The sequence below is a fragment of the Centroberyx gerrardi genome, chromosome 8 (assembly GCF_048128805.1).
Source record: "Centroberyx gerrardi isolate f3 chromosome 8, fCenGer3.hap1.cur.20231027, whole genome shotgun sequence".
In the NCBI taxonomy this organism is placed as follows: domain Eukaryota; kingdom Metazoa; phylum Chordata; class Actinopteri; order Beryciformes; family Berycidae; genus Centroberyx; species Centroberyx gerrardi.
In genome coordinates this window covers 19,190,535-19,218,033 of record NC_136004.1, presented here as the reverse complement: position 1 = coordinate 19,218,033, position 27,499 = coordinate 19,190,535, and the positions used below count along the sequence as shown (strand labels likewise).

Here is a 27,499-nt window from a genome sequence, read left to right as displayed (position 1 = left end):
AAATTTCGATTGAGTGTCGTGTAGGGTTGGCCTACAAATACATTTTTGGCCATTTATTGTATATTTTGAAACATATCTGTAAACATATTGAAGTGTAGAGAAATGTATTTTTGCAGTATAGCAACTTGACAATGGAAATGCCATATTTAAAAATGACAATTTATAAGATTTTTTTTCTGCAAATTAACCCTATAGACATTTCCCACGGATTTATAAGATGACCGACAGAGAAATAAATGTAGCCAATAATAACAACCAATAACAACAACCGAGGACTCGTCCTGAAGAAACACTAATACATGGGCAGCCATGTTGGATCTGACAACCCATGGTTACCTACGGTTGAATCATCCAGACGTCGAGCCGTAATGGCGTCAGTGGCGCAGCCTCCTTCCCGTTGACAACAAAAAGCTTCAGGGACGAGGGCGGAATGACGGGAACGGTTTCCGGGTTTCCCTTCCTGGGCTGGGACAGCAGCGAGAGGCAAAACGCTTCAGTCGATTCACTTTATTTCAAAGTTACGCACAGGTAAGACAATGATAGGTGGTTTGTTGTTCTTACAGATTAGCAGTTTGAGTCGGAGAAGGAGGGAGAAGGCACGTTAGGAAGTATTATTGACTTTGTGGCAACATGACACCAGCCGCGGTAACAACTGTTGCATGCTAAAGTTTGACATGTAACAAAGTTTCAACGCAGTGCTGCGCTCATATTCTGTTTTTCAAATGGATAGTATAAATCAGGCTATCTGTATTTAAGGAGTTAGCTAACAAAGCTATCCACAACTAAATTATAATGTCATTGTCATAGTTGATGTTTGATAAAAACAGTCACAGTGTCTGACAGACTGGGTGTGGTGGACATCCAACTGTTCAAACCGTAAGGCCTGCCTTCATACACTTCTCCAGCTCCCCTGGCCTGTGAAACTCAACTATATTTTTATATTCTCTCAAAATATTCCATCCAACTCTCAGACAAAAGTAAAACTTTTCTCCTTCACAGAGCAAGTTTTTCAGAGCAGTGCCGGTCTAAAGCCCTTATTGTAAGACATTCAAATGCATTTTTAACTTAATCATTGGCCTAATGCCCTACTTTAGACCTGACGTCAGTTGCAAGGAATTATATCTACACTGCATAGCCCTAAATCAGTATCATATAATAACCATATCAGACTGACCATTCAGAGCAGAGACTTTCACACAGTTCCTCTAAGTTTCTTTTGTTTAACTTTCTTGGACTAGTAAATCGCTTTCTAACATCCGATTAATTCTTGACCTTTGATTGTAAAGCACATCGGCATGAAATAAATTCAATGTTTAGACAACTTCACAATAACACAGGGAAACAATAATATATTCTCATTGTGTGTCTGTCTCAGTTAAGATGTGGCGGAGGGCCACTATTGAAGAATTATCATCCATCTTGGCTCGTATTTTTGGCTCAGTGAAAACATGCACATTATTTCACTTCCTTTCACGCTGAGTGGTGAACATTATGGGCATGATGGCAGACCCTGTACGCTGTAATCTTAGGCTGGCAGCTGCCATAGGACCAACATCGCTTTACCCAAACTGGCCTCAGATCAGTAGGGATAACATCTGTCAGTACTGAAAGACGTGCCGGACCTCCGATCCAGCTCCTTCACCCCTCTCTGACCTTTCCCCTTCCTCCGGCCTTATCTCACAAAGACTGGCCCGCACAGGAGAGAGAGGGAAGACATCACTCTGTCACTACAAAACCAAGCAGGGACGTTTCCCCTCGTTTTGTAGCGTGGCGTGAACGGAAAAACAGAACTTGAGTCACAGCGACGGATCCAAGTGGCACCGCACTATTGTGCCAGGGGTTCAAATAATAATGTGACACAGCAGGATGCCTTGCTGTACTCGACCCCTCGGTGAGAAACTGGATGGAGGCACGCACAACTCAAAAACAACTCTGGTACCTTCGAATGCCGGTTTTATTATGATACCAGGAACGCAATCCCATTTTGTTTTGCCCACAGCTTGTCTCAGTGTGTAGAAGAATGAATACATGGCTCAACATTGACATTAGGCTGCAGTATGTAGGTATAATGAGGCTGTGACACCTGACATTATACTACTAGATACTTATGATATGAGTGTGGAATTACTTTACTGTAGGTTAGACTAGAGTAAAGGGTTCACAATTGTGTATAACCATGTCACAGTTTTAGTTTTGTATTATTAATAATCACAGAATTTGGTAATATTAAAACATCTAATGTCATTTTAATTCCATTTGAATGTCCACCATAGTTTGTAAGTCAAGCTGCTGTGAAGGTGTTGATAAAAGATGCAAAAACAGCACTAAAATAATTTTGTTCCCCGAATCAACGAGACTAATAACAATGATCACATTATCCAACAAAACATCTGCTAAGGATTTTCCCCACAGTCGTGCAGCCTCACTAGACTAACTTCTGTCGTCAAATGTTCACAAACAGATTGTGAAAAAAACTTTATTTTTCCATCTAAACTTTATTCTGCTCGTACAGTAGCTGTGTGAATAGCACCGTGTTACGATAACATTTTCTTGCCATTTGACTCCCATGTGTTTTTGGTCATTTCCCATCCTGTCCCCATCATCATAAAAGGTCCATCCTGTGCTTTAAACTCTGTGTGTGTGTTATGAACGGGCCTGCTGGTTTCCTCATGGTTGAAAGGCCGTCTCATTCCGCCTATTGTGACTTTTTTTCTCTCTCTGGGCTCGCATTATAAACTGTTTCTGAAACCAAGGCCTGCAAACTTGTAATACATCTTTATTACTGTTGCCCACCACTGCTACCTTTAGCCCCAAAGGACTACTTTATTACATTCAAGCCTCAAACCCACTGCCCACCCTCCACCCTTGTGTGTGTGTATGTGTGTGTGTGTGTGTGTGTGTGTGTGTGTGCGCGCGTGCGTGTGCATGTGCCAAACATCTCTTTATTATGTTCAGTTAACTGAGTAGCCGTGGGGTCCCTGTTGCTCTGATCAGTTGCCAGTAAATTACCATTATTGTGGTTTTATGCCGCTGAGTTCACTAAATCACCGTGGTGTGAAATGATTGTTTCAGTGTTTCCAATAAGAGCAGAAAGTCTTTAATCTACAGAGAGTGGGTGTGCGGACCCTTGACACTGCCTGTCAGGAAGGTGAATAGTTCTGCTAGCCCTGCTGCCCCTTCATGGCTTCACTCCAGCTAATAAATCAACTGTATACGCATTACATGCCAAGACTTTGGCTTTACTAAGGTGGCATTTTTCCCTTTTGGCCCAAACTGTTTAATCTCCCCCACGTCTGGCCAGTTGATAGCTGTGTGTATGTGTATGTGTGTGTGTGTAAGTAGCTCAGCAGCCTGGCCGATTAAATGGCCATTATTAAGTGAGTATTATTGAAGCGTGCCTCCTGCCTGTCTGTCCTGTAGTGTTGTCTTTGTGTTATTGCAACGGCGATAATGGAACGGTTTAATTAATCTGCTGCTGGACTAATGCTGGTTCCCACAGAGCCTGTCCAGGAATAACACTTGTGTGTGTGTGCGTGTGTGTGTGTGTGTGTACTGCATATTCTTGTGCGGGCATCTACATTAACTCATATGTTCATAGACACTGAAATACCACTCAGATTTATTTCTGTAAGCCTAATTGTGTTATATTAGTGTCATATTATTAGCTATTTTGTGGCTTCTGCAGGACGCCCACTCTTAAGATCAATGATTTTTTTTTTTTGCTGACAAGGTTTCAGTGCCTTTCCACTGGTTTGACTGAGATAACCTCTTGACCTCCGCAGCCCTTGCCCATAACTTTGCACCCACCCGCCCACCCCCCCGCCCACCCCAACCCTAAATTATCGGTGTCTCCCTGCGCTGTCCCACATGTGGCTCGTCCTGAGTGTGGTCAGCGGTGAGGCACGTGTTCCCCCTCCTCCCCTGGCTGAGCTGCCCTGTATAGGAAAGGCTTCAGGAACCAGTGGGATAAACAGCCATTGTTCTCCCGGCGGGCTCGGTGAAACCACCCTGTCAGAGTGAGAGATCTCTGCCCACTCTCATGTAGATGCGGAGGCCCCCGCTACCATCCAACACACTGAGCGCTGTTAAACGGTTCCCCGAGTGTCCGCTAATGTGTGTGTGTGTGTGCGTCACATACCATCGGAGAAAGGTCTTTTGAGGTTCCCATGCTTTTTTCTTTTTTTTTTTCCTTTTTAAACTAACATTACGTAAACGGAGTGCATCTCCCTTTGGCAGCGCACGCCAGCCTGCCTCCTTCTAATGCTTATCACACTCCACCTGTCAAGGGCCGGTGTATTGGTGATAAAATGGAGCCTGTTCTTCCTGCTCAGTCATTATGTGGATCATTTATCAAGCGGGCTCGTTGCTCTGTCATCTGCTCAGGGCTATAGCTTGGGATAGACGGGACTTTAGCTGTATAATGGAAGTCTGGGAATGAACTTGCTGCCCAGACTTCCTAATCTCTGCTCCGTCCAGTGTGATAGTGTCGGTTAACGGAACAGTGCGGTCATTAGCCGAAATGCAGGGTCTTAATATGAACTTAATGGAAAGGGGGCGAGTGAGAATGAACGGCAAGACTGTGCCACAATTTGTTCAATGTAAATATTCTCAGATGGGAGCCACCTGATGATGATTTGCGATGTAAAGATAACCTCAGGTTGCAGCTGCTGGCTGGATGGAAGACTTGCAGAATGTAATGTATCTGTAATCCAGACACATTGGCACTCAGTGGTTGGTTTCACAAAACATCCCATCCAAGTTTTTCTGATAAGGATTTGACTTAAAGTTGTATTTTTCCTAAGTTTAGGAAATTCGCTAAGAGAGTTATCACAAATATTTGAGACTGATCCCTTAGATTAGGAGTATTGGCCGAAAATCAAAGGGAAAGAAGGCCAAGCTGGACAGAGGACAAGAAACTTATCCTGAGTTATTTGTCCAAAACATCCCAAGTTCTTCTGACAAAGATTTCACTTCAATCTTATTGTTCCTAAGTTTAGAAAAGCTGAGAGTTGCAAAAAGCATATCAGACTGATTCCATGATTTTTTTTGTAGCTAAAACTAAAGTAACTAAACTAAGCTAAATAAGCCACAACAGCAGTAATGTAAAAGAAGTAAAAGAAGGCCAAATTGGACAGAGGAAGAACTTGATGAGTATATGAAACAGAAACATGTGGTTTTTCTGATAAGGATTATTTTTAATTCAGCACAACTTCATTCTCCTGGATGGAAAAAAAACTCATATCAAAGTCATATCTAGACTTTATTGAAGTTAAGTAGCTGTTTATGGTTTCTTCTCATTTTTTTTGTTGCTAAGTACGATTGTGCAACACCTAAACAATTTTAAGTGATTAGTTAGGATTAAAAAAAAACATGACATAAGGATAAAAACCTAAGTATTTGAGATTATATCCCCAGTACAGGACTTGAAGTGAATTTGTGCAACTCATTTTTTTTAAGGAAATCTTGAATCTTGAAATCGTTAATTTTTAAGAAAGATTTTAAATTAAGATGCTTCATACAAGCGGAACAAGTAGTTTATTAACAGTAGGAGGGTAGGCGCTCTGTACCGTGATAAGCGGCTTATCTGACTGCCTTCATATGTCTTATTTTCTCTTCTGGCAGGCTCGTCAAACATCCGTAAGCAGCGGCCATGTCTCAGTCTGGAGAGAAAGGGAAGGTGAGCGGACACGGCTGAATCTTCGCCACATCGCAGCTCTCATACCCAGCTGTGAAGGATCGACTGAGTCTTTATAGAAGACTTTTCTAATAAGGCGGTGGTGATTAGCGCTCATGCCACTTGTAATCTCACGCGCGTACCATTGCTCATAGCACACACCCTTGCGCAGGCATCCAGAGAGGATATCCTGTATAAATGCTAGTGTTTCATGGCTCGGCTTTATTGCCCTTTGGAATGTCCAAATCTTATGCATCACCATCAATCTCACTCTCTCTCTCTCACACACACACACACACACACACTTGCACTTTCACACACACACACCTCCATAAGAAGATAAAAAAATGTTGTTCTTAATACTTTTTATTGCATTCTGTGATCCCACGGTTACTGTTGGATCAGTTCATCCTGTGACACAATGTCTCCCTAAACAGTTTTTATGTCTTTTTGTGCCCTGCAGTTCCCAGAGGCAGCAGGTTATGTCGGCTTTGCCAACCTGCCAAACCAAGTCCACCGAAAGTCGGTGAAGAAAGGCTTTGAATTCACCCTCATGGTCGTTGGTGGGTGATCACTGTTTTTTTTTGTTTTTACTTATTTTGTTTGTTTTTCATATGATTTCTTCAGAGAAAAAAGCTGTATTGTTCGTTTCTTTGCTTCTCAGGAGAGTCTGGTTTGGGCAAATCTACACTGATAAACAGCCTGTTTCTCACTGACCTCTACCCCGAACGCTACATCCCTGGTGCCGCAGGTACAGACACACACACACACACACACACACACACACTGTAATAATAGAGAAATGTCTGTTCCAATGTCTCCTGCAGAGCATTATTTCGACAGGAATGTTGGGAATGTCTTTTGCATTAGTCAAAAAAAAAAAAACCCTCCCTTCCTTATGACTTGACTTAGATTATGACTTAGTGGTTTGAAAACAACTCACCAGACCCTCCCTGGTTCGTTTTTACAGATTAAAAAACACTTAACCCTTTTGGATGGAGAACTACTTTTTAGTCATGCGTGTGCGCCTTCCTGAAGCCTGCGGGCGCAGCTGCTCACTGGGCTGTTTTGCAACCTTGGATGGTGTGACTAAACGCATGGCTCAGGCCGTATATTAAAACCATAATCCTCATGTCATAATAGGATCATGTTTTGGATGTTAAAGTTATGAATCTACTTGGTACCTGTCCTGTTTCCCTCTTTGATGTCTCCCACCCGTCTTTCGCTCCACAGAGAAGATCGAGAGGACTGTGCAGATCGAGGCATCAACCGTGGAGATTGAGGAGAGAGGAGTGAAGCTTCGCCTCACTGTGGTCGACACCCCTGGATACGGAGATGCCATAAACAGCCAGGACTGGTGTGTTTGTGTCTCGTGGGAGGGTGGGTGTGTGTGTGGAAGGGGGGGGGGGGTGATAATAGCTTGGGACATGTTTCCTGTCCAGAGTTCTGTCTCATCCTTCCCTCCTGTCCTCAACAACTCCCTTTCTCAAGTTTCATCCAAAACTCCCCATTTCCTACCTCTCCTCCCGCAGCATTCCCTGTGTCTAGATTTCCTTTTATTGTATGTGTGTGTGTGTGTGTGTGTGTGTGTGTGTGTTTGCATGTGTGGCATGGTTCTCATGCCAGTACTGTCGATGTAACCTCCCCCTCCATTCTCGCCTCCTCACTGTCAAAGATCCATTTCCTGGTGATTGTCCTGACAAGGCTGTGTTTTCACTTCTGGACCCACGCACTCTCTTAGGCTACCGGCTGGGGAAAAAAGAGCAAAACAGATCAAGTAGCAGAAAACAAAATCACATCAGTTTCCCCTTTTCTTTCTCTCTACAGTATATGTCTGTGACCTCCTTCTCAACGTTTACATAATTCATAATTTAAAGTAGTAGTAAATGGATTGGGTCAAATTTGATAAGCACATAAGAATTGTGGACTGCACACAAAGCATTTTCAAATGAACAGAGCTTAGTTAAGTCAGGTGCAGCCAGGTAGTTTTTTACAAGTTTAACCTTGCTCAAAGACTTGCTTTTATCACCCCAACTAATCAATCATGATCAGGGGGCGAGATGAAGGGATGGTACCTGCTTTTTTAATACAATCAACATGCAATATATTCACCAGATTAACCATGGAACTTAACCATGGAGCGGAAGTCTGTGGCCAGCTTGTATATCATAGGCCAGTGTTAGCAGCATGTTGGTTTGCCACTGAGGGATATGTGGGCCGTCTAGCTAATGAATCTGGCCATGGTTGGTGGCCATGGTGGAAGTTCTTAATGGACAAAAGCAGGTCAGGTGTCTGATGGATTAGGTCTGTGGTCTGCAACCACATGCCAGCAAGAGCCATGTGTATGGAGGTTTTCATTCCAACCAAACGCTACACCAGCTGAGATTAGTTCCTCCTCTCTAGTTGAAGGTGTCCTAATCATTGAAATCAGCTGCTGTAGTGTTTGGTTGTAATGAAAACCTGCATACACTTAGGTCTCAATGTTACATGGTTGCAGACCACTGGATTAGGTGCACCCATTTACCAATATGCAGGATGTGATCTATCAGTCCCTTGTGCCATAATCCTGGGCGAGCATCCCTACAGAAATTCAGATTTCAAAAAATGAATGTGCTAATCCACAAATGTTCCCCTAGTGGACATCAGGCTATGTCGTCATAAAACTACAGGAACGTCAGATAGGCAGCACCATTCACTAACTACCTAATGTAAATGTTAGAGGGATCAGTGTGTGTGAATGCCGCCTTCATAACCTGCTGCCTCTGGGAACTGTAGAGCACAAAAAGACATAAAAACTGTTTAGTAAAATAGTGTTTACAGGATTATTTTGTGTGGGTAAAAGATGTTTACGTCTGTTTATGATCTCAGCTTCAAGACCATCATCCAGTACATCGACAATCAGTTTGAGCGGTACCTCCATGATGAGAGCGGGCTGAACCGAAGGCACATAGTGGACAACAGGGTGCACTGCTGCTTCTACTTCATATCTCCATTTGGACACGGGTAAACAAACACACATGTAAACAGACACCTATACTATCTAGCCATTTTGCTACACACTATCCAACATAATCACCCTTTATTTCTCTCTCGGCTCTCAATTTCTCTGTTCTTTCTTCACAACTGCCTCCTCCTCTGTGTCCCCTGTCCTCTCTGTCCTAATTGTCCTTTGTCTTTTTCTTATTATCTCTTTGTTTTCTAGTCTAAAGCCTCTGGATGTGGAGTTTATGAAGGCCATCCACAGCAAAGTCAACATAGTCCCTGTCATTGCCAAGGCTGACACACTGACGCTGAGAGAGAGGGACCGCCTCAAGAGGAGGGTGGGTCGGACACACACACACACACACACAAACACACACACGCGCAATGTGGATCTGAAGATGCCCACTGCTCTTGATCTCTTCTTTATGATCTTCCGCCTAAATTCTCCAGATACAGCCTCAGAGTTGATGAAAGCTTTAATGAAACCAGAGCTGGAATGCCTAAGCACTTGTTGCCAGGATGTGAGGGGCTTCAGAGGTCTGTTATGTGTTTGTTTTTGTCCCTTTGCAGTCATATGGTTTAGCCATTAGAAAGTAGATCACAGAATAATACACTAATAATAGCAAAATCACTTACCCCGCCCCCCCTCACTGGCACCGTGTCGCAGGCAGCTCTGCAAGTCGGACATCCGTGTGTTTGTGTGAGAATAAACACGTGTGCTCGCAGAGGTGTATAGCTTACTTTTTGTGTTTTTGATGATTGTTCAGAAGGGCAGGGAGGGAAGACATTAGAGAGGAAGGAGTGGGAGGGACAGAAGTGGCGTATATAATATAACCCAGTCTCACCCCGTCCCACATACTTCCTACTGGAACAGATCCAAGTGTCTGTCTGCCTGCACGCTCCTCGGCTTCCTGCTGTCCAGCGGAGGAGGGACGCACGGTGGTGTGATATAACACACACATTCACATACACACTCCTCCAGAGCGATGTGTTCAGCTGATAACCTCCCCCATGCAGTAGAGTTACTATATTACTATATTACTATATTAACTAGAGTTAATATAGTTAGGGCTTTCCTGCTTCAGTGATACATCTCTTCTCTTCTCTGCCATCCAGTCTGATGAACAATCGTTCCATTGGCTGTGATTTACATCTTACCCTTTTTATAACTTTTATGTTCTGAGCGACTTTAAGTTTGGGTGTGATTTCTAAGCAAAACACCTCTGTGATCAAATACAGATGCTGTGTCTGCAGATTGCAGATAGGAACAGATCGGCTGGAAAATGTGTGTGTGTTGATACAATCCTCTAGTGAGATGAGATCGTTCCATTGTAGTCTTTGTAGTGGATATCTGTCTCTGCCCTTTACTTATCTCTAGCTTCGTTTGTGGGTCTCTACTGCTAATCGTTCAGTAATCTGAGTTTATGAAAATGTGCTTTGTTGAAATTTTTCCTACTCTTTCCCAAAGGATTATTTCTAGAGATTGTTTTTTACTTCCTTACCTCTGCCTCACTCAAATAAGTAAACATGTTTACTTATTGTAAAACAGGTTAAATTACATTATAGATTATACATGAGATTAGCAATAGAAGGGTAACAACTTTTCAAGACAAGGATCATCCCAGTCAAAATTTGGTATCTCATTTCACATCCCACATTAAGGAATGTAAATTAGTGCCACATGACTATACAATAACAAAATAGGCAAAAAACATACTCTAGTAACACATTTGACATACAGTATTTTCTATTAAACCCATGATTTAGTCCAAGGATTTATAATCCTGAGCTTCAATATTTTCAAGTCTCTGTTTTTTAATCAGTATATCTTAAGTTTTTTTTTAGTTGTACTGTTTCATGGAATAATTGAAGCCATATTTAACCTAATACATCACTCTTCCTCTAGTTTATTACAGTTTGTGGTAACACATAAAAACAAGAATACTTCAAACAAGTAAACGTTGGAAATGCAATTTAAACAATTTCACGGTTAACACAATAGACTGCCATGCTTGACTTCTGGGTTCAGAAAAATGCGAGCAATATAATGGCTTTTGTTGCATATTACTTTTTTCACCTCCTCCCGCTCAACTCTGCCCTCTCTGCCTGCGTGTTTTGATTAGATCTCAGCCCGTCTCCCCACCTGTACGCTCAGTCCCAGACCCCCCGCTCGCCTCTCTTTCAGGTCTTGGAGACGGTGGTCTGGCAGGCGTTGGGCTGTGCTGTGCTGCTCAGTTCAGCTCTGCTCTCTTAGCGAGTCTGTTTTGTTCAAGGCTCCTACAGTCAGCTTGCATGAAAGCGCTGACGCAGCATCTTAGGAAAGACAGGGTCACAGCGTGGGCGTCCAGGACACACACAGTCTTTCTTCCTGTATTTTCTAAAGAAGACAACGGGACTTCACACTCAGTACAGTTTGATAATCCTGGAGCTCAATAGTGATGCTCATACTTACAGTAGTGTGCAAGTCGCTCCAGCATCAAAGGTGAAATTCCTCCATTGTGTTGTCCTTAAGGGACTTATCAGCTGAATTGTACTGTGTAGTAGTGTTTTGTGTGGTGACCTTCCCCGAACCTTCTGACTGTTCCTCTGGCCCTTAAGATGAACAAAACCACGTTTCCTGCTCCCACTGACCCCCACCCCAAACGACAGAAAGCCCCCGAACTTGTTGACTTTCTTATCCAGCCAGCAAAATACACTGCGCTCAGCTATTTTGATCGACTTTTGGTCATAATATTTTCACATTTTTTCGTTTTTTTTAGACATCTTATAAAAGTGTAGCCAATAGTGGCGGGATGGGAAAGGATGAAAGAGGGAGAGCAGAAAAGGCTGTGACAGTATCACTCTGATCTTTCCTCTTTCCTACTCAACCGTCCAAAACACTGTCTGTCCAATAGGCTTGGTTCACATGCTCCACTAAGTGTTCCATTAACAGACATTTCCCACTGTCCGCTAACGAGCAATTAGCGTTTGGGTTCAGCAAAAACACACACACACACACACACACACACACACACACACACTCACACACACAGGCCAGTGTGTAGTACTCAAAGTACTCAAATCCAAACACAACAAATCCAGCAAGATGGCACATATATTTTTACACCACCTCCCCATTTTATGCCGCAGCTCTTTAGAGAGCTGGTATACCACACACTAAAAATAGATGATTTAATTTAGCTAGACTCTATCTAATGATAGTGAGTTCCTGGACAGGCCATTATTGTCAGGAAATAGAGAGGGTTAATCCAGCTATCAGCTCCACATTTAGACACGGCACCACGCTGTCCCTAAGGGGGGCATATTATTCCTACTATCTCCTGTTTGGGACATACACAACTTTTATCTTCAGCACAATTTGTAAAAAAGCACAATTTGTAAAAAAGTAGGCTGCAGCAGTGCCACTATACAGCCTGACTGTCTGGGGAATGTTTACATTCTGCCCGAGCATTTCATTTCTACATGGAGTCCTATCTGGGATTTGATCTGACAACACTGTAAATGGTAAGCTTTGCGTTACTGCAAGTGCTCATTCAACTCTGTAAGTGTCTCTCAGGAGAACAATTATGTCCCGCTCGATTATTTGTTCGTTAGATCAGATTAAGTGAAGTGGTGCTTAGGTATACGTGCCTGGTTCCTGCCGTACAGCGCAGTGGAGCCGAGCAGCGGACCTTCCTTCTGAGGTCAGAGAGACAGCAGCCAAGAACCTGCCAGAAAGCCTAGTGCTGGAGAATGATTGATAACCCCCAGTGTTTTTACCCCAATATTTATTCGTTTGTTGTTTCATTTTTTTGCAGGTCACTTTCTCACCGTTTTGAGCCATTTGTCTCTCACTAAATGGGGACCCCCCTCCTCTTAGGGTCGGTCCAGGCCCTTTCTTGTATTATTAGGCGGAAACAGCTTGTAGAGAACAATATAGGTTTCCTGCAATGTGTCAAGACTATTCCACCGACAAGACACAACCTGCTGCCCTGCGTAGTACAGGCTTATGGACAAAGTGAACAAACCTCCCCTCTTTCAGCTTTCATCCCCTTAGTTCTGCTTCCCACTCTCCCAGTTCACTTGTTTCCTCAGTCCCTTCCTTTCCTGGCATTACCTCCCTCTGCCTCTTACTTTCTTCCTCTACCTCTTTGTCTCCTCCTTTTTAATTCTCTCTAATGCCAATTTCCTTCACTGGGGTCACAGTGGTCTGTAGCTCATAAGTTTCCCTGAGCAGGGCATATTGAGGAGCTGATCCTCTCAGTCTGGGACCTTGTAGTCATATCCTGTGTAGGGCTTTAGTCTCAAACTACTTTACTGGTTGTTTTCTGTTTTAAAATGAAAGTACAGGACGGTACGCAGCTGGTTTGGACTGGACTCCTGGTGACCACGAAAAACAAAAGGATGCCTGCTTGTGGCTGTCGGCTTGATGAACGCACAAACAAAACACTAAATTATGAAACTAAATAGTAGGGTATTTTTTTCCCCCCTTTTTTGACAATTTCAATTTTACAGTTTCACTTGATTCATAATTACAGAAAAACTTGATTATGAACATAATAGTATATTCCAAATATATAGAATTTTTCATTCTTTAAATCATCCTGCGAAGCCCCAACCCCCAAGTTGAGAATCACTGACTTGATCTGCATCAGCTAGTGGCTCAATGTGAAACAGTCAGAGCTCTTGTTCGACGGGGAGGCAGCTTAATCATCTCCACACTTCTGCTGGGCTGTGACGAAGTTTCATTAAATCCTCAGAAATTACGGGAAAGGTTAGCGGAAGCCAACCAGTTGAAGTCTTGCCACTGGCGTCACCCCCGGTCCGTGTGATTTCAGTGTCTAACCCTCCTGCTGAAGGCCTTTCTCCTAAGCCAGAGGTCAGCGAGGGCTAGAGAACCCGGCTCCTCCTCTGTTCTCGCACAGGGCAACAGACAATAGTTCGGCCCTTTTTCCTCCCCTCCTCCCTGTCCCCCTCTGTTTTCCTCCCCTCCTTGCCCTCTCCCAGCATCTCTTGTCTCCTTCCTCATTTCCCCTCTCCTGTTGCTATCTCCTCTCCTTTCTCCTCTCTCCCCTCCCTCCTCCCGTGTTGCCCGTCATTCCTCCGTCATTCCTCCCCCATGTGGATCCCTCCCTCCCTCCCAGAAGAAGTCTGTTTGTCCCCTCGGCTGCCGTGTTTCACCCCGGCCGAGGCGCTGTCACAGTTTTCCCTTCATTGTCTGGCGAACTGTCGTCTCCCCCTGGCGCTCTCCGGCGGGCTCCAGCTGTGTGAACCGGCTCTACGGCCCCGCTGGGACACATTATCAGCGCTAGCCTATTCGCACCGGCCAGTATTGTCACCAGGATTCCTTGAATAGCAATCACAGAGAGCGAAGCAATGTTAACAGAGGCCAAACATAAGTAGTCAGTCTTTGTTGAGTTAGAGAAGGAAATGATTAGGCGACTGATTAATGATCTGTAATCGTGTATCAGGCTGGACGTCCAACTCCAATTCCCTCCTTTTTAACACATTACTCGGCTCTGTTCCTATGTGGGTCTGCTGTGTTGGTTCGGCTTTGCTTGCTGCACAACGTTTGGCTGACGCCCGGGAGTAAAGGTTGAGTGCTGATTACCTCATCCTTACCTCAATGGTCCTGTGTCGTACATGTGTGTGCGTGTGTGTGAGTGTGAGAGTCCCCTGGTCGACTTGTGCCCAGTCCTTTTCCTGCCAGTGTTTCAAACACGCGGATGTATTTATTTTTCTGCCCTCCAGCAGTCATTGTGCCAGGGCATGCACCACGTTTCTGCAGATTTTAAAACAATAAATATGTGTTTTCCCTCGTGGAACGAGCCGCTCTAATACACACAATCATGTGCTCTCAAGTGAATGAGGTACCGGCCGACTACAGTGTGAAAACAGTGGGTTTCTTAGTTCCTATAGAAATACTTGAGAGCCAACTTGAAAAGATTGGTTTCCGGGCCGTTCACTTCGCCTCAAGTCACTTTATGCTGTTGAGTTCTTATTTGTGTCACATTTTTGGGGGGGAAAGTGCCTTTTGATTACCAGACCGAGCTGCAAGAAATCCTAAACTCGCCCTGTCCCGTCTAAATCTCGCTTAAATACAAGATTACATGAATAGCCTGATTGTTCCTCTCCATGCTCTTTGATCAGAGCGAGAGGTGGGTGGTCTTAACTGTACTAATACTTAGTCCAGACAATGGGAGGGAGGGTGTGTGTGTGTGTGTGTGTTTGTCGTTCTTATTCATATGATGCCTACTTGTTACCATGGTTATTATGTTAGTTGCCTCTGTACTTTCCAACAGTACCTCCTGCTAGAACAAATCCAGCTGTTCTGGTCCGGTCTTTTCCAGTCTGGACTGTCCACTCATTACTCAGTCTGAGCTCTGACTCTGACTGAATATATCTGGAATGTGTGTGTGTGTGTGTGTGTGTGCCATCTTTAATCCTCTGCACAGAAAGGTATTGTTTTCCCTGTGCTGCGACTAGGTACAGTATGTGTCAGGGTCTGCGTAGTATGTGTGTGTGTAGAAACTGATGCTGTTGAGTGGCCTGAGCGCTGTGTGTGTGCGTGTGTGTGTGTGTGTGTGTGTGTGTGTGTGTAGGAGGTTGGTACGGGGGTCTAAATCCCTCCGCCCCCCTCAGATCAGGTATTGTTGGGGCTCCCTCGCCCCCCCAGACTCCCTGCAGGCAGGAGAGAGTGAGTTCAGTCTCAAGGCGTTCCCTGGCAAGAGAGAAGCATTTGTTCTCATGGGTCTTAAGGTTAGCAAATTAACTTTTGAAACCGTAGTTGTTGTGTTTTTGTTTTTTTGGAGAATATCCCCTAGTAGAAATCGAGCAAGGAGTCAGCGTTTTCTTTTCATGCTGCCAGACTTATGTTCTCCATTTTGTAATCTTGTAATTTGTGTTTGTAATATTTGTTGTTCTCCAAAGCTAGAAATACTAATTACAGTGACTTGCAGATACAGAGATTTACAGTCCTCCTAATGCTATTCGTATTGAGTGTAAATATTTAGGTAAATGGATTGATGACGAATTTACTTTTAAGACCCATATTTATACCTAAAAAACTGAGAATGAATCTTAGCTTTCTCTATAGAAAAATGTAATTTATAGACATACAGTTGTCTTCACTCTTATTTATATATTTTATTTATTGGTTTATTTTTTCAGGGACAATGCACATCAATCAACAGTCAAACTGTAAATGAGCCAGAGTTAGCCAGAAAGGCTAGTTTTCATCTGCTGTCCCTGGCCAGATGTTTAAAAGGCCTAAACTCTTAACACCTGGACGCTGTTTATAACTGGAGATGCTGGTACTCATCATTATATTTTCTATCAGAAAGTAGGCTGGCCCTTTATTTCTGTGTGAAGAGATCAGCATTTGTTTTTGTGTACTCAAAAATGCCCTCCAGACTGACTGCTGCTCCATGTTTCTTTGGTTTGCACTGATCTTGGAACGACGGCTTTTAGATTTTGCGCTCCATGTACCTGGAACAGAGTGCAGCAAACCTGAAGCTTGATGCTTTGGTTGTGATTGGACAATTCAGGAATCTGATAAAGAACCTGATTGACTTTAAATGTGGATTTTTTAATTGATTGTTTTAAAGGATAATTCCGGCACATCTCGCCAATCGCTAATGTCCTCTGTGGTTACATCTCGCCTCATCTCAAGCCTCTCAGCTGACGAAGAGAGTTTATCCACCTGAAAGCATTTCCTATTAAATGGATTTAGAATAAGGTGCTAAGTAAGTTTTATTCTTCTACATGTAGGCGCACCAATCAGTCGGACCTAATGATGATGAAAAGCTTGTGTTTTATCTGCTGCCAGACCCATTTCAAAATCTAGAAAAATATAGGTAAAATATAGGACTTCTAAAAAATCCATCTAGCTTCAGGTTTCCACAAAGAAAACACAGGAATTTCATAGGGGACAGAGGGCTCTCTAGAAAATGAGCTTAACATTCACCATGGCTGGAATTATCCTTTTAATAAATGCAACACTCTTGGAAAAAGACGGCCCTGTCCCTCAAGGTGTTTTCTGAGTATGAAATAAAGGTTAAATGAAAATGAAGGCTAATCAGCTATATTAACTCTAATGGTGCTGATGCAACATTTCATTCCCATGGCCCACATAAAGAAAAAGTCACCCTGGCCTGGTCTCTCCATGGGTTCCCAAACCTTGCTCTTCTCAATCAGGGTTGATTAGTGTAGAGATGCCGTTTGATTGTTTTGTTTTGCAGATTTTTTTTTCACTCTGCATTGTTGATTTCCTAAGAATGCTGTGGTACATGTTTCCACTTCCAAGTATTGTTCCCTGGTAGTTTTAGTTTAATGGACACACACCATGCCAGGCCAGAGGAGGCCGAGGAGCCTCAGCTGTGTCATCGACAGCAGTATTACAAAAGGCGTTTGTGTTTGTGACTCTGTGTGTGTGTGTGTGTGTGTGTGTACGTGTGTGTATATTATTGCATGTGGTTACCTGTTGCATGTGAGGCTGATCTCATACTGGACAGTGTTCGCCTCAATCCCCTCTTTTGTTTCTTTGCTCGCTCCTTGTCAGCCATTTGTTTTCTTCAGATGCTGTTTGTCCAGGATGCGTTTCTCATCGCTTAGCGGGTGTTTTAGTTGTACTAATATTTTTGTGGGTTTGCTTGTGACAATGAGCAAATCAGGTGAAAATATTATTCCCTTGGCAGGTTGACGTGATGAAACGGTTGATCCCTGTAATGAAGGGTTTGCACCCTGTTTCATTGTGATTGGAGGTTTTGGTTAGACCTACTGTGTAATTTGCCAAAAACTGCTTAGCCATGTCTCCCACGACATCTCCCTGAGTAATTATATCTATGTATAGACTTGCAGGTATGCTATATTTGGTTGGTCCTGACTGCTATATTTAATACCACTATGTCTAGAAGGGTACTGAGCCTTAAGAACACGTATACACTGTGAAAACATGTGCCTGGCATGATTCAACTACACTTCATCTTATTTCTTACCACTTTTCTAGACGGACAGCATCAGCCTCCACCCTCATACTTATCATTACTGCCCAACATGAGGGAATATTTCCATAAACAGTACGTCATATTTGATCATGTGAGCCAGAAACCTAAGGCGATAAATCTCTGGCTTCCTTTTCTAATTAATAGTGAGGCAGAGTCTTGTGTGGCATTGTTTGTCTCTGGCCCTGACAGCACTGAGTGGACCTGGACAGCCAACCATAACAGCACAGACAGAGAAGGAGGGGGGGGGGAGGGGGTGTATTATAGCCCAACAGGATGGTCATAAAATCAAAATGGCTCCCACTGCCAACATCTCAGTGCCAATGAAAATACACAACTGCAAGTGGGAGAAAGAGAGCCTGGTGTAACATTAGGGATTAAGGCCTACATTGTTTACACTAAATCAGCAGGAGACAACAGGGATTTAGAGTAGGCAGTGATTTTGACATCTGATCATCCCTGAGAGGTCTTGATTATAGGTGTCAGGCTGTGCTAAACACATGTTACGGAACAGAATAATTCAGGTAAATAGCCATTTGCAGCTTTCGGCTTAGCAAGGTCTGGAAACAGATGATGGCAGACAACGGACTATGACCAGATGTTGTTTCTGGATAGTTTATTGTTGGTAAAACATATTGCTTTGGAAGCAGTTTTGTCCTTTCAGCGAAATGCTTTGTCACGGTTAGTCATTGGACAGGTTGCTTCTTAATCGCAGTTCTTTCATCATTTCCAGCTCCATGTTTTTCATATTTTTCATTTTTATCACACTTTTCTCAGAATTTATCTCCGTTTTCCTCTATTCATGTAACTGGATTTGTTGTTTGTTTCATTTTTTCCTGCCATTGTTTCAGATATGTTTATTTTCCCACTGTGTGCAATGTTTCCAAAAATTCTCCATGCTCTGCCCCACCAAAGTGATGTTTATCCAGTCGCCATGTTGGATCTGTAAATTGTGTGTGTGTGTGTGTGTGTGTGTGTGTTTGAGTGAAAGAGAGGGGCTCTGGTCCTATGTCACGCTCTCCTCTGAGTCCTGCAAAGTCTGTTTGTTTTTAGATCTGCCTCGCAACAATACCCGACTCTCCCCACACACACTATCTCACACACACTGTGCTCGGAGCTCACTGAGAAAACAAGCGACAGCCATAACAAGGGCTCAAACAGTAGCCCGCTCTATAGGAAAACCTGCTCTCACTTCCCAGGCTCCTGGCTGACTCACCACTGTCCTTTTTTATACGTGACATGAAAGTCCCCAAAAAAGTCAGGAAAACAACACTTGACATTTTTTGGCCCCGTTACATAAGACTACATTGTGAATTTAAAATTCTGCTCTTGGGAAAACAAAAGGAAAATGCAGCTTTGATGTTTAGAATAATAAATATCTGTCCCCTAGATACCGGTGAAGAAACAATTTAAAACAAAGGCGCTTTCTTCACCGGTGGGCCTCCGAATAAAGGAGGGTGAGAACTTCTAACTCTCTCAGAACTTTAACACACACACACACACACACACACACACACACACACACACACACACACACACACACACACACACACACACACACACCATTATTATTTTTCACCTGCCTACCCTTTCTGTCTCGCCCCTCTTTTCCTCCATGGGGTACTTTAATTAAATGCGCCGCTGCAATAACAGGTGCTCGCCCACTTCCTCCTCTTAGTCTAGTTATTATTCTCTTACTTTTCATTTTTGGGTCAGAGCTGCAGTTTGTTCATACAGCTCAAAGGTTACTAAAAATGTAGATATTTATTTATTCACTGAAATTACCAAATCTGTGCCCCATTGGAATCAAGTAGAAGTTGTGCAAGCAGTAAGAATGCGTTTTCAGGAGTAAGGGGCTGTTATCAAGGCTTACACGCGCATATTTTCAGTTTAAGAGAAATCCTTAGTGAAATAACAGAGAGGATATTATAATAATTAGATGAGGAGACTAATAGATGGTTGAATGATGGGGCAGTTTGATCAGATTACACCTTGTAGAAAGCCAAGCTGAGCCTCAGACAGTATCTGCAGTGAAAGCTGAGGAGTCATGTTTGTCTTGTGCGGTGGGATGTCAGGAGTTCATGTTGAGGTCGTGAACCCTGCCGACTCAGGCTCACCCTCTGCTCCCATGTTTCCTTCTCCTAGATCCTGGATGAGATCGCGGAGCACGGGATCAAAATCTACCAACTACCTGACGCTGACTCTGATGAAGACGAGGAGTTCAAGGAGCAGACCAGAGTGCTCAAGGTGAGAGAGGGATGCACACCCTGCTGCTAGTTTGGTGTTTCCATCTGCCGGCTTAGTGATAGACACCGTTCTCTCCCTTCCTTCCCTCCACTGCCTGCTCCCCCCCCCCTCTGATACCTTTATTTTCCATATCTGTTTCCGTGTCCCTCCCTCCATCTCTGTTTCTCTCCGGGGATCCTCCACCCTTTATCTCCCTCTCCCAGGCGAGCATTCCCTTTGCTGTGATTGGCTCCAACCAGCTGATCGAGGTTAAGGGGAAGAAGATCCGTGGCCGTCTTTACCCCTGGGGAGTGGTGGAGGTGGAGAACCCCGAGCACAACGACTTCCTCAAACTGCGCACCATGCTTGTGTGAGTCTCCCTGGCAATAAAACTGCTTCAGAAATTGGATTTTGGGAAGGATAGTCCCTAAAAAAAAAAAAAGCAGAACCGCTGCCTTTTTAAAGCTGGTTGTAAATGTCCACTATAGGCTATCTTTGGAGAAGTCTTTGGAAAATCTCTTCTGCCTCCTAGTGTGTGAAGACAGGATTGTGTGTCTGATGTTTTTTTTTTTTTTGCAGGACCCACATGCAAGACCTCCAGGAGGTAACTCAGGACCTGCACTACGAGAACTTCCGCTCCGAGAGGCTGAAGAGAGCCGGCAGGTGAGACGTTTGTTTTTTTATGTTTTTTTTCTGTGAATTGAACAGCGGATGAGCTGCTGTATCTGAACCAACGTCAGTAATCTGTAACTAATGTGTGTTTTCTGTCTCTACAGAGCTGTGGAGGAGGATGTGGTGGATAAGGACCAGATCCTGCTACAGAAAGAGGCTGAGGTGAGGACACACACACCTACACACACGCTCTCTCTCACTCACGCACACACACACACACACACACACACTTCAAGCTCAAACCAATATTATTAACAATTTTAATTCTTTAAGTATGTTTACATTTTATCAAGGGAGAGACAAAAGTATGGTTTATTTCCATCCCCACCATCTTCATATCAATTGTTTACCTGCAGCAGCCTGCACTTGTCATTAGGTTTTAAACTGTTTCCTGGCTGCTCTTGATTGGTCTGTTTGCGTTACTAGGGCAATGTATAGTAGTGACTGGGTGGGGTGTAATTAGAGCTGTTTGTAAACACCGATGCCCAGCAAGGATATGACATCACTTCCTGCCTGGATGTTCTGGCCTAGTTTTATGGTGGGAATGACCTCAGTAATGTAAAGAGCAAAGCTGCAGGAATGGGTGGGTTTGTGTGATCTGTTTCCTTACATGATGTCAGGTTTTGGGTGGGTGGATTATATAAATTACTTAGATTAGATTTGGTTGTTTACCACTAATATGCTCTTGCATTTCTTTGATCTTTTCAATCAGTCTATCTCTAACCTGAATTCAGCTAAAAAAGAAACTCTGGAATACCAAAGGAGCTTTGCCTTTTGGTTGTTTAGAAACAACTTGATTGTTCAGAGTAGCCAGATACACCTGACACTACATCAGTTGTCCGGATTAAATAGACATGTTCAGCCTTTTCCAGACACATAAGACCCACTAAAAGACTTTGAAAATAATGCCATTGCATTGGTGTGAAAAGCTGGAAGTTCCACCATCAGCCACAAGGTGGAGATACACATTAAAGAACAGCACATGGCTGTTGATTATTAAACAGTATCTGACTGGTGTTAGGAATTAAGCTCAACACACTTATTATTTTGTGTGTTAATGAGTAACTTAACATTGTTGTTTGTTTTTTCAATTCATTTAATCAGCTAATTTTCAAATTAGCCAGTTGTTACTTTCAAACAAAGTTGTTTACTTTTTCGTTATTTATTTTTGGCATCAATTTCATCTACTGCTGTTACAACAATGCTGTGCTGAGTAATTAATATGCACTGAAGCATGTTAAATTACACTTACATTTTACTAAACAATGACAAGCAGCCCCTGCAAAAAGTCAAGTCAAGCCATCTCCTGTGGGGGTGAGATTTGGCAACGTCTTTGGTGCTCAGCGGTCATTGCTCTGGTGTTTTTACACTTCCCAGAGATCACTTGGCAATCAAACAGTGTGTCCAGTACTGTGACGTCTTTTTCCTTGGATTTTCTGTTGATCAAGTTTGAGTTTCTGTAGGTGGCGCTCTTTCTTTGTCTGTTCAGCTATGGTGGCTGTCACTGCTTATGCTAACTACCCAGTTCTTCTTCTATTTATTCCAAACAAACTGTTTCTGCTGCCAGAGGATTTTCCCCTGAAAACAGCTACCCTCCACTGGGGTTTTTAGCAAATGTAAAACTTTGATGATTGGCGATAGAGATGAAGAAAACGGAAATTTATTTATATGGAAAAGGTTACAGGTTATTACTTTAAAACTAATACTCTCCAAAACTGATTGTGATCCTTTCTTCTTTTTGTTTTGTTTTATTTACTCCCTGTAGCTGAGACGCATGCAAGAGATGATTGCTCAGATGCAGGCACAGATGAAGATGAAAGGGGACGAGTGAAAAGGTTTGAGCAGAAGGGAAGCATGGGGTTCTGCCCCCTCCATCCCCACCAACCCCGCTCGCCCTGCTCTGAATCCATCCCTCCCTGCCGCCACGCCTTCAGTTCCCACCCGTGACCCCAGGTATCCAGGAACAGTGTGGCCTGCACCATTATCCACATACCTCTGCACTCCTCCCCCTTTCCCTTTCCTCCAAACATCCATCCATCAGCTGTTCAGGAGCACCGCGTCAACGTTTTCTCCTCTGTATCACGACACTTTGCTCAAGTCAATGAATCGACTCTCACTGTTTGTCCTGTTTCGTGTGTCCTAGTTTGCTGTGTGGGATCGGACAGGATTAGAATAAGGGTGATCATGAAAATGTTTGGATACTGGATGATCACCATTGATGTATATATATATTATTTGGTCTTTGGTCTTAAATTATGTTCCACAGAGCTGCCAGTGATAACGGTACTAAGGGTCAGAGATTTTTGCGGTCAGCACTAACATGTTTACAAAAATGTTTGTAAGGATTGTTTGTTTTGTTTAAGTCCTGGCATTAGTTGGTGAAGCGTCCTTCAGATAGCACAGTTAATTTTCAGTTTATTTACAGCACTATATCTAAAAAGTAATGACTGTTCATCATGTTTTGAAAAACATTTTAAATATCCTAAAAATATATATAACTGTGTGTTTCTCATCTTTTGTCTATTGGCTTCTGAAATAATTCCATAACCAAAACGCCTTTTCCTCTTAATGGATTCAGACGTTTGGTGCCTCTCCGTCAGTTTGATCAGACAAGGTTAATGTGAGCTGAATACTCTTTGTTCCAGTTTTATAATGCTATTAGTATAAAAATCACCATTGAGAGGTATGTGTGGACTGTCGTCTCTGTTATTAATGAGGGAATCTGTGTCCTTGTCTAGAGGAATGAGGAATTCTTATGAGTCTGGAATTCCTGATAAACAAAATATTTGTCCTTGTTTGTGTTCAGCCCTAAATCTTTAAGTTGGTTTGGTTGGTAGGCTATTATTTATAGGTCAAAAAAATATAAAAAGTTATAAAGACAGACGAGCAGAATAATAGTTGGTTAGATGGAGCTCAGATTGCGAGGATTAAAAGTCAGCTCCTGCATTTGGGTTATGGCTGTGCTAAATGAAAATCACCTCTGTCCTGAGTGATCCAGCTCATATAGGATCACATTAAAGCTGAATAAAAGTGCCATGTTGTTGTTATGTTGTATTTATCAATGAGTACTGCATGAAACTTGCTGCCAGTGCCATTCCACTTCTACAGACTGAAAACTAACCAAATGATCACGTCAAATATCTACATACGTACACGTCCTTATCTGCATCACTGATGTCATTTCAAGTGCGATATTCCATTTGTACACTACAGGAGCAGTTTTGGAGGTTTTTGCCTATTTGGCACCGAGCTCTGTGAGTCATTTTCTTTCATCATATATGGGCTTTCCTGTTTCTTTTTTGTCTTTTTTTAAAAACAGAATATTACAATATGCAACTGTTGTATGTGTTATGCCAGCCAACCTGCTCCTGTTACCAGCAGACTAAACATCCTAACTGTTATGTGTGTTCAGCAGTGCCATTTACTGTGCAGTCATTGGTGTGACATTGGCATTATTTTGTTCTTCTATCTGTCCTTTGCTCTTATATGCAACTTTGTCTGTTGAATTTATTAAGACAGACAGTATTAACCATAAGTCAGTAGAGACTTGTTTTTAGGTCTGTTTTTGTTTTTGTATTTCTTGCTGAAATAAAGTTTCTTTAGAGGCACAAGTTGTCATTTGTTCATTCAAATGGTAGACTGACATAATTTGGGGATTTTGAAGGATTTGTGGCAACTAAAACCCTCAGTACGATAAAAATATTTTATCATTTGATATTCCATGTATTCCTCAAAATTCTTGTCTGTTACCTCTTACCCATGTAAATTTATCTTCAGTGCATTTTCAGAGAATTGTTTTTGTATTGACCCCCCAAGTTTCCATGAGCAGGGTCACAAAGAGCCTCATTCTTTTTAATGTAAAACACTAGATACTGTATATGGCCTGTAGTGTATGTAATGTGTCACATGGTCACATTGATTCATAGCTATTTGCATAATGTTCATAGGATTTGTGAATATGTCTGAGCAAAAATTTGCCACGAACACGAAAGCTGTGTGTGTACACACAGCACTGAGTGAGTTTTATCACAGGCTTAAAAAGACTGCAACAGTTATGGGAATCTTTCTACAAAATAATATTTACATCTTATCGTTGGATCTTTTCCGGACTTTTTTCATGAAATATACAAAAACGTTGCAACCTTTTGCCCTATACTCTGAATTTTCTTCAATACTAAAAAGTATGTTGCATCCACATACAATTGGCAATTAAAAAAATTCCTTCAAAATTGTATTCAGGTTCATGCAGATATCACTGTTATGGTCAAATAATGCATTAAAAAACTAAAATAAAATCAGTTCAGTAAAAGAGGGGGGCAGAACAGTTTGTTTCTGAGGGATAAATAAACCCAGCTGAAAAATGACAAATAACATAATTCTAATGAAAACATTATGTCATAAAGATGAAAGGCCTTCTTAATAAATTCCACTGATTTCAGTGAAGGTCATTGTGAGCCTGCCCCGTGACGTCATGCATTCTAGGGTTAACAGCATCTGACATGTGGACCGGGACTGGCTGGGCCTGCGTACCATATAGTGAGGAGGAGGGACTTGACGCTGTCAGCTCACCCCGCCCTCCTGCTCTCTGCCCGTCTCTGCGCTTTAGAGCGGCTGCTTTCTCTGAGCCGTCGGTTCGGTAAATCGAGGGAGGAGAGCAGTTAACATGACGAGCAGCATCAGGTACAAAAGTCGGATCCCGATTAAAACAGGTGAGCATGATTAAAGGAATGTTTTATTGCCGTCGGTATAGGCTGATTGAGAGTCAATGTAATGATTGCTTCATGTCCCTCTCTCTCTCTTTGATTCCCTGGGCGTCGCTCTGCATCCCTGCACCTGCGCCTCCTCCCATCCATCCTGTAATGGCCAATAGATGATAGCACGGAGGTAAGAGAAATCATCAAATGTATTATTTGATCAATTTTGGTGCTGTTGAAAAATGTCATTCTCAATATGTAGCATTGTCCGAAACCTTAGCCGCACGCAGCACGACCTCGATAGCAGCAACAACAGCAATGCCACGAGATTCTCAATGTTTTAAAATCGCGTATTTTGGCATTTTTCGATGTGCGCGTCTCGCAGAGAGCCAGGTTTTTAACCTATCCTGCGCTGCGCATCGTTAGGATGCTCCGAGCAGCCATGGTGATCATCATCATCATCACACTGACGAGGGGATCAGATTTCATTTTTAGACGCATACGGAACAGGCCGGCTTCAGCAGCGCTGGCACTGAAGAGGCGTCAGCAACATGGTACCCAAGGGCTGCATCCTCCATCCTCTCATCCGGCAGCCCAGTGACCTGCTTCCATTAGAATGAACGATTATCGGTCAGACCAAAGTGAAGCACTGAGTCATCTGACGGACTGACCTTATTGTCAGCGTCACCTCCAGCAGCACTTCAGATCACATTGTGCTCCTGTTGTTACCTCTAGTGAACCCATCCTCCACTTTATAAACACAGCGGCCACATGAGCCTGCAGGGGAGGTCGCACTTCACTTTAGCACCATCTCCGATGACCATGCTCCTCCTCCTCCGCCTCCTGCTGTAGTGTTTGATAACAGATAGGGGCATTTGCATGTATATTATGGCATGGATGTGCTTTCATTTTTTAAGGTTGGCTGATTCAGTGAACCCCATCTTTAATAGACATAGAATAATATCCATCAACAGCATGACTCAAGTGGGCCATTCAAGCCACCAACATGCTTGATATTCAGATTTAAACTGGAAAAATAATGAGAGGAGAACCATGCAAAAAGAACACTATTATTACTAATTCAAGCTAACAGCCACAAAGATAAAAATACATATATAGTCCATTGAACAATAAATATGCCTCTACAATACATGCACACTATAAGCATAAATATATGCATATGCCTGCACATTTTCTTCTTTGCACCTGTTAGCTTCAAAGAATCAGAATCAAAATCAGAATTAGTTTTATTAGCCAAGTAAGTTTACACATATAAGGAATCAGACTTAGTGGGTTGCTCTCATAGGTCACATTAAACATAAAACAACACAAAATATAAAAGTAAGCTAGTATATAAAAAGTTAAAATATAGGGAATAGGTCTTTTTATAGGTAGTATATAAAGAAAGTAGTATATAAGAGTAAATAGTATATAAAAAGTATAAATAGTATATAAAACAATAAAAGCAAGAAATCTAAAAAATAGGTCTCTTATCTCTACAGTATGCACATGCTTCTCTGTAGTCTTTAGTGTTCTTTTTATATTAGAAGTGGTTTCCATCTTATTATTTTTTATTTTCCTAGTATTCCTCCTCCTTGGGAGCCTTTGTGCCTCTCCACCCCCCTCATGGCTGTGAGATATAAGCTGGTCAGGTTGCAGACAGATTTGCCCTCTCCCAGAATTAACAGTTGGAGTCGGACCAAATCCAGTGGTTGGAAACACTGGTGTCACATGGAATCACCGCCACACTGCACAAGCTTATGAGCAGATTGCTGAAAAACCTGGATTAATACGGCCGCAACAGTGAAGTCTGTTTACAGATGTACAGTATGTGCAGAAACAAGACCATTTCCCAGTAAAAATAACAAGATCATGATCAAAATAACTGCTGAATTTTACTCCTCATATAAATCCCAATCCACTCACACATTTCCAGACATTTCCAGAGGCTCAACATTTACAACACTACACAGTATTACTATAATAATAGTAGTTGTTTTTTTGAACACCATGTGAGTGTTACTGCTGGCTGTCATCCATTCTTTACTCCCACATACACTACTGCATCTGTCTCTGTTGGGAAAAATATCTTGTATTGTGGCCCAGCCAGGCTGTGGAGGAGGTGGGAGAGAGCTGGGAAGCATGAGAAAGACAATCCTGTTATGATGCTTGGAGTGACTAAATGTTGAGATCGTGTTGCAGAGAAGGAGAATTGCAATTGATAATCAATCCTAAATCAATCCTTTTATAACACCCTCTGAATTCCGTCC

The 27,499-nt window shown here is 42.7% G+C and overlaps 1 protein-coding gene across 1 annotated transcript; it reads left to right on the top strand.

Moving 5' to 3' along the window:
* The first annotated feature begins 418 nt into the window (after positions 1-418).
* Positions 419-24,140, top strand: LOC139926759 (septin-2). Its single transcript, XM_071918568.2, has 12 exons — positions 419-528; positions 5,623-5,677; positions 6,138-6,237; positions 6,339-6,425; positions 6,908-7,031; positions 8,543-8,677; positions 8,877-8,994; positions 19,783-19,884; positions 20,088-20,233; positions 20,443-20,526; positions 20,640-20,697; positions 22,301-24,140. Exons 2-12 carry the CDS (start codon positions 5,651-5,653, stop codon positions 22,364-22,366), a joined length of 1,047 nt encoding a protein of 348 aa, XP_071774669.1. The 5' UTR covers positions 419-528; positions 5,623-5,650; the 3' UTR covers positions 22,367-24,140.
* The last annotated feature ends 3,359 nt before the right edge of the window (positions 24,141-27,499 follow it).

What these genes read in the sequence shown, in the direction of transcription:
- LOC139926759 (XM_071918568.2), top strand. Translation starts at nt 5,651, where the DNA reads ATGTCTCAGTCTGGAGAGAAAGGGAAG. An exon ending in AGCAGACCAGAGTGCTCAAG is followed by an intron (nt 19,885 to 20,087) that starts GTGAGAGAGGGA and finishes TCCCTCTCCCAG; the next exon opens with GCGAGCATTCCCTTTGCTGT. An exon ending in TGCTACAGAAAGAGGCTGAG is followed by an intron (nt 20,698 to 22,300) that starts GTGAGGACACAC and finishes TACTCCCTGTAG; the next exon opens with CTGAGACGCATGCAAGAGAT.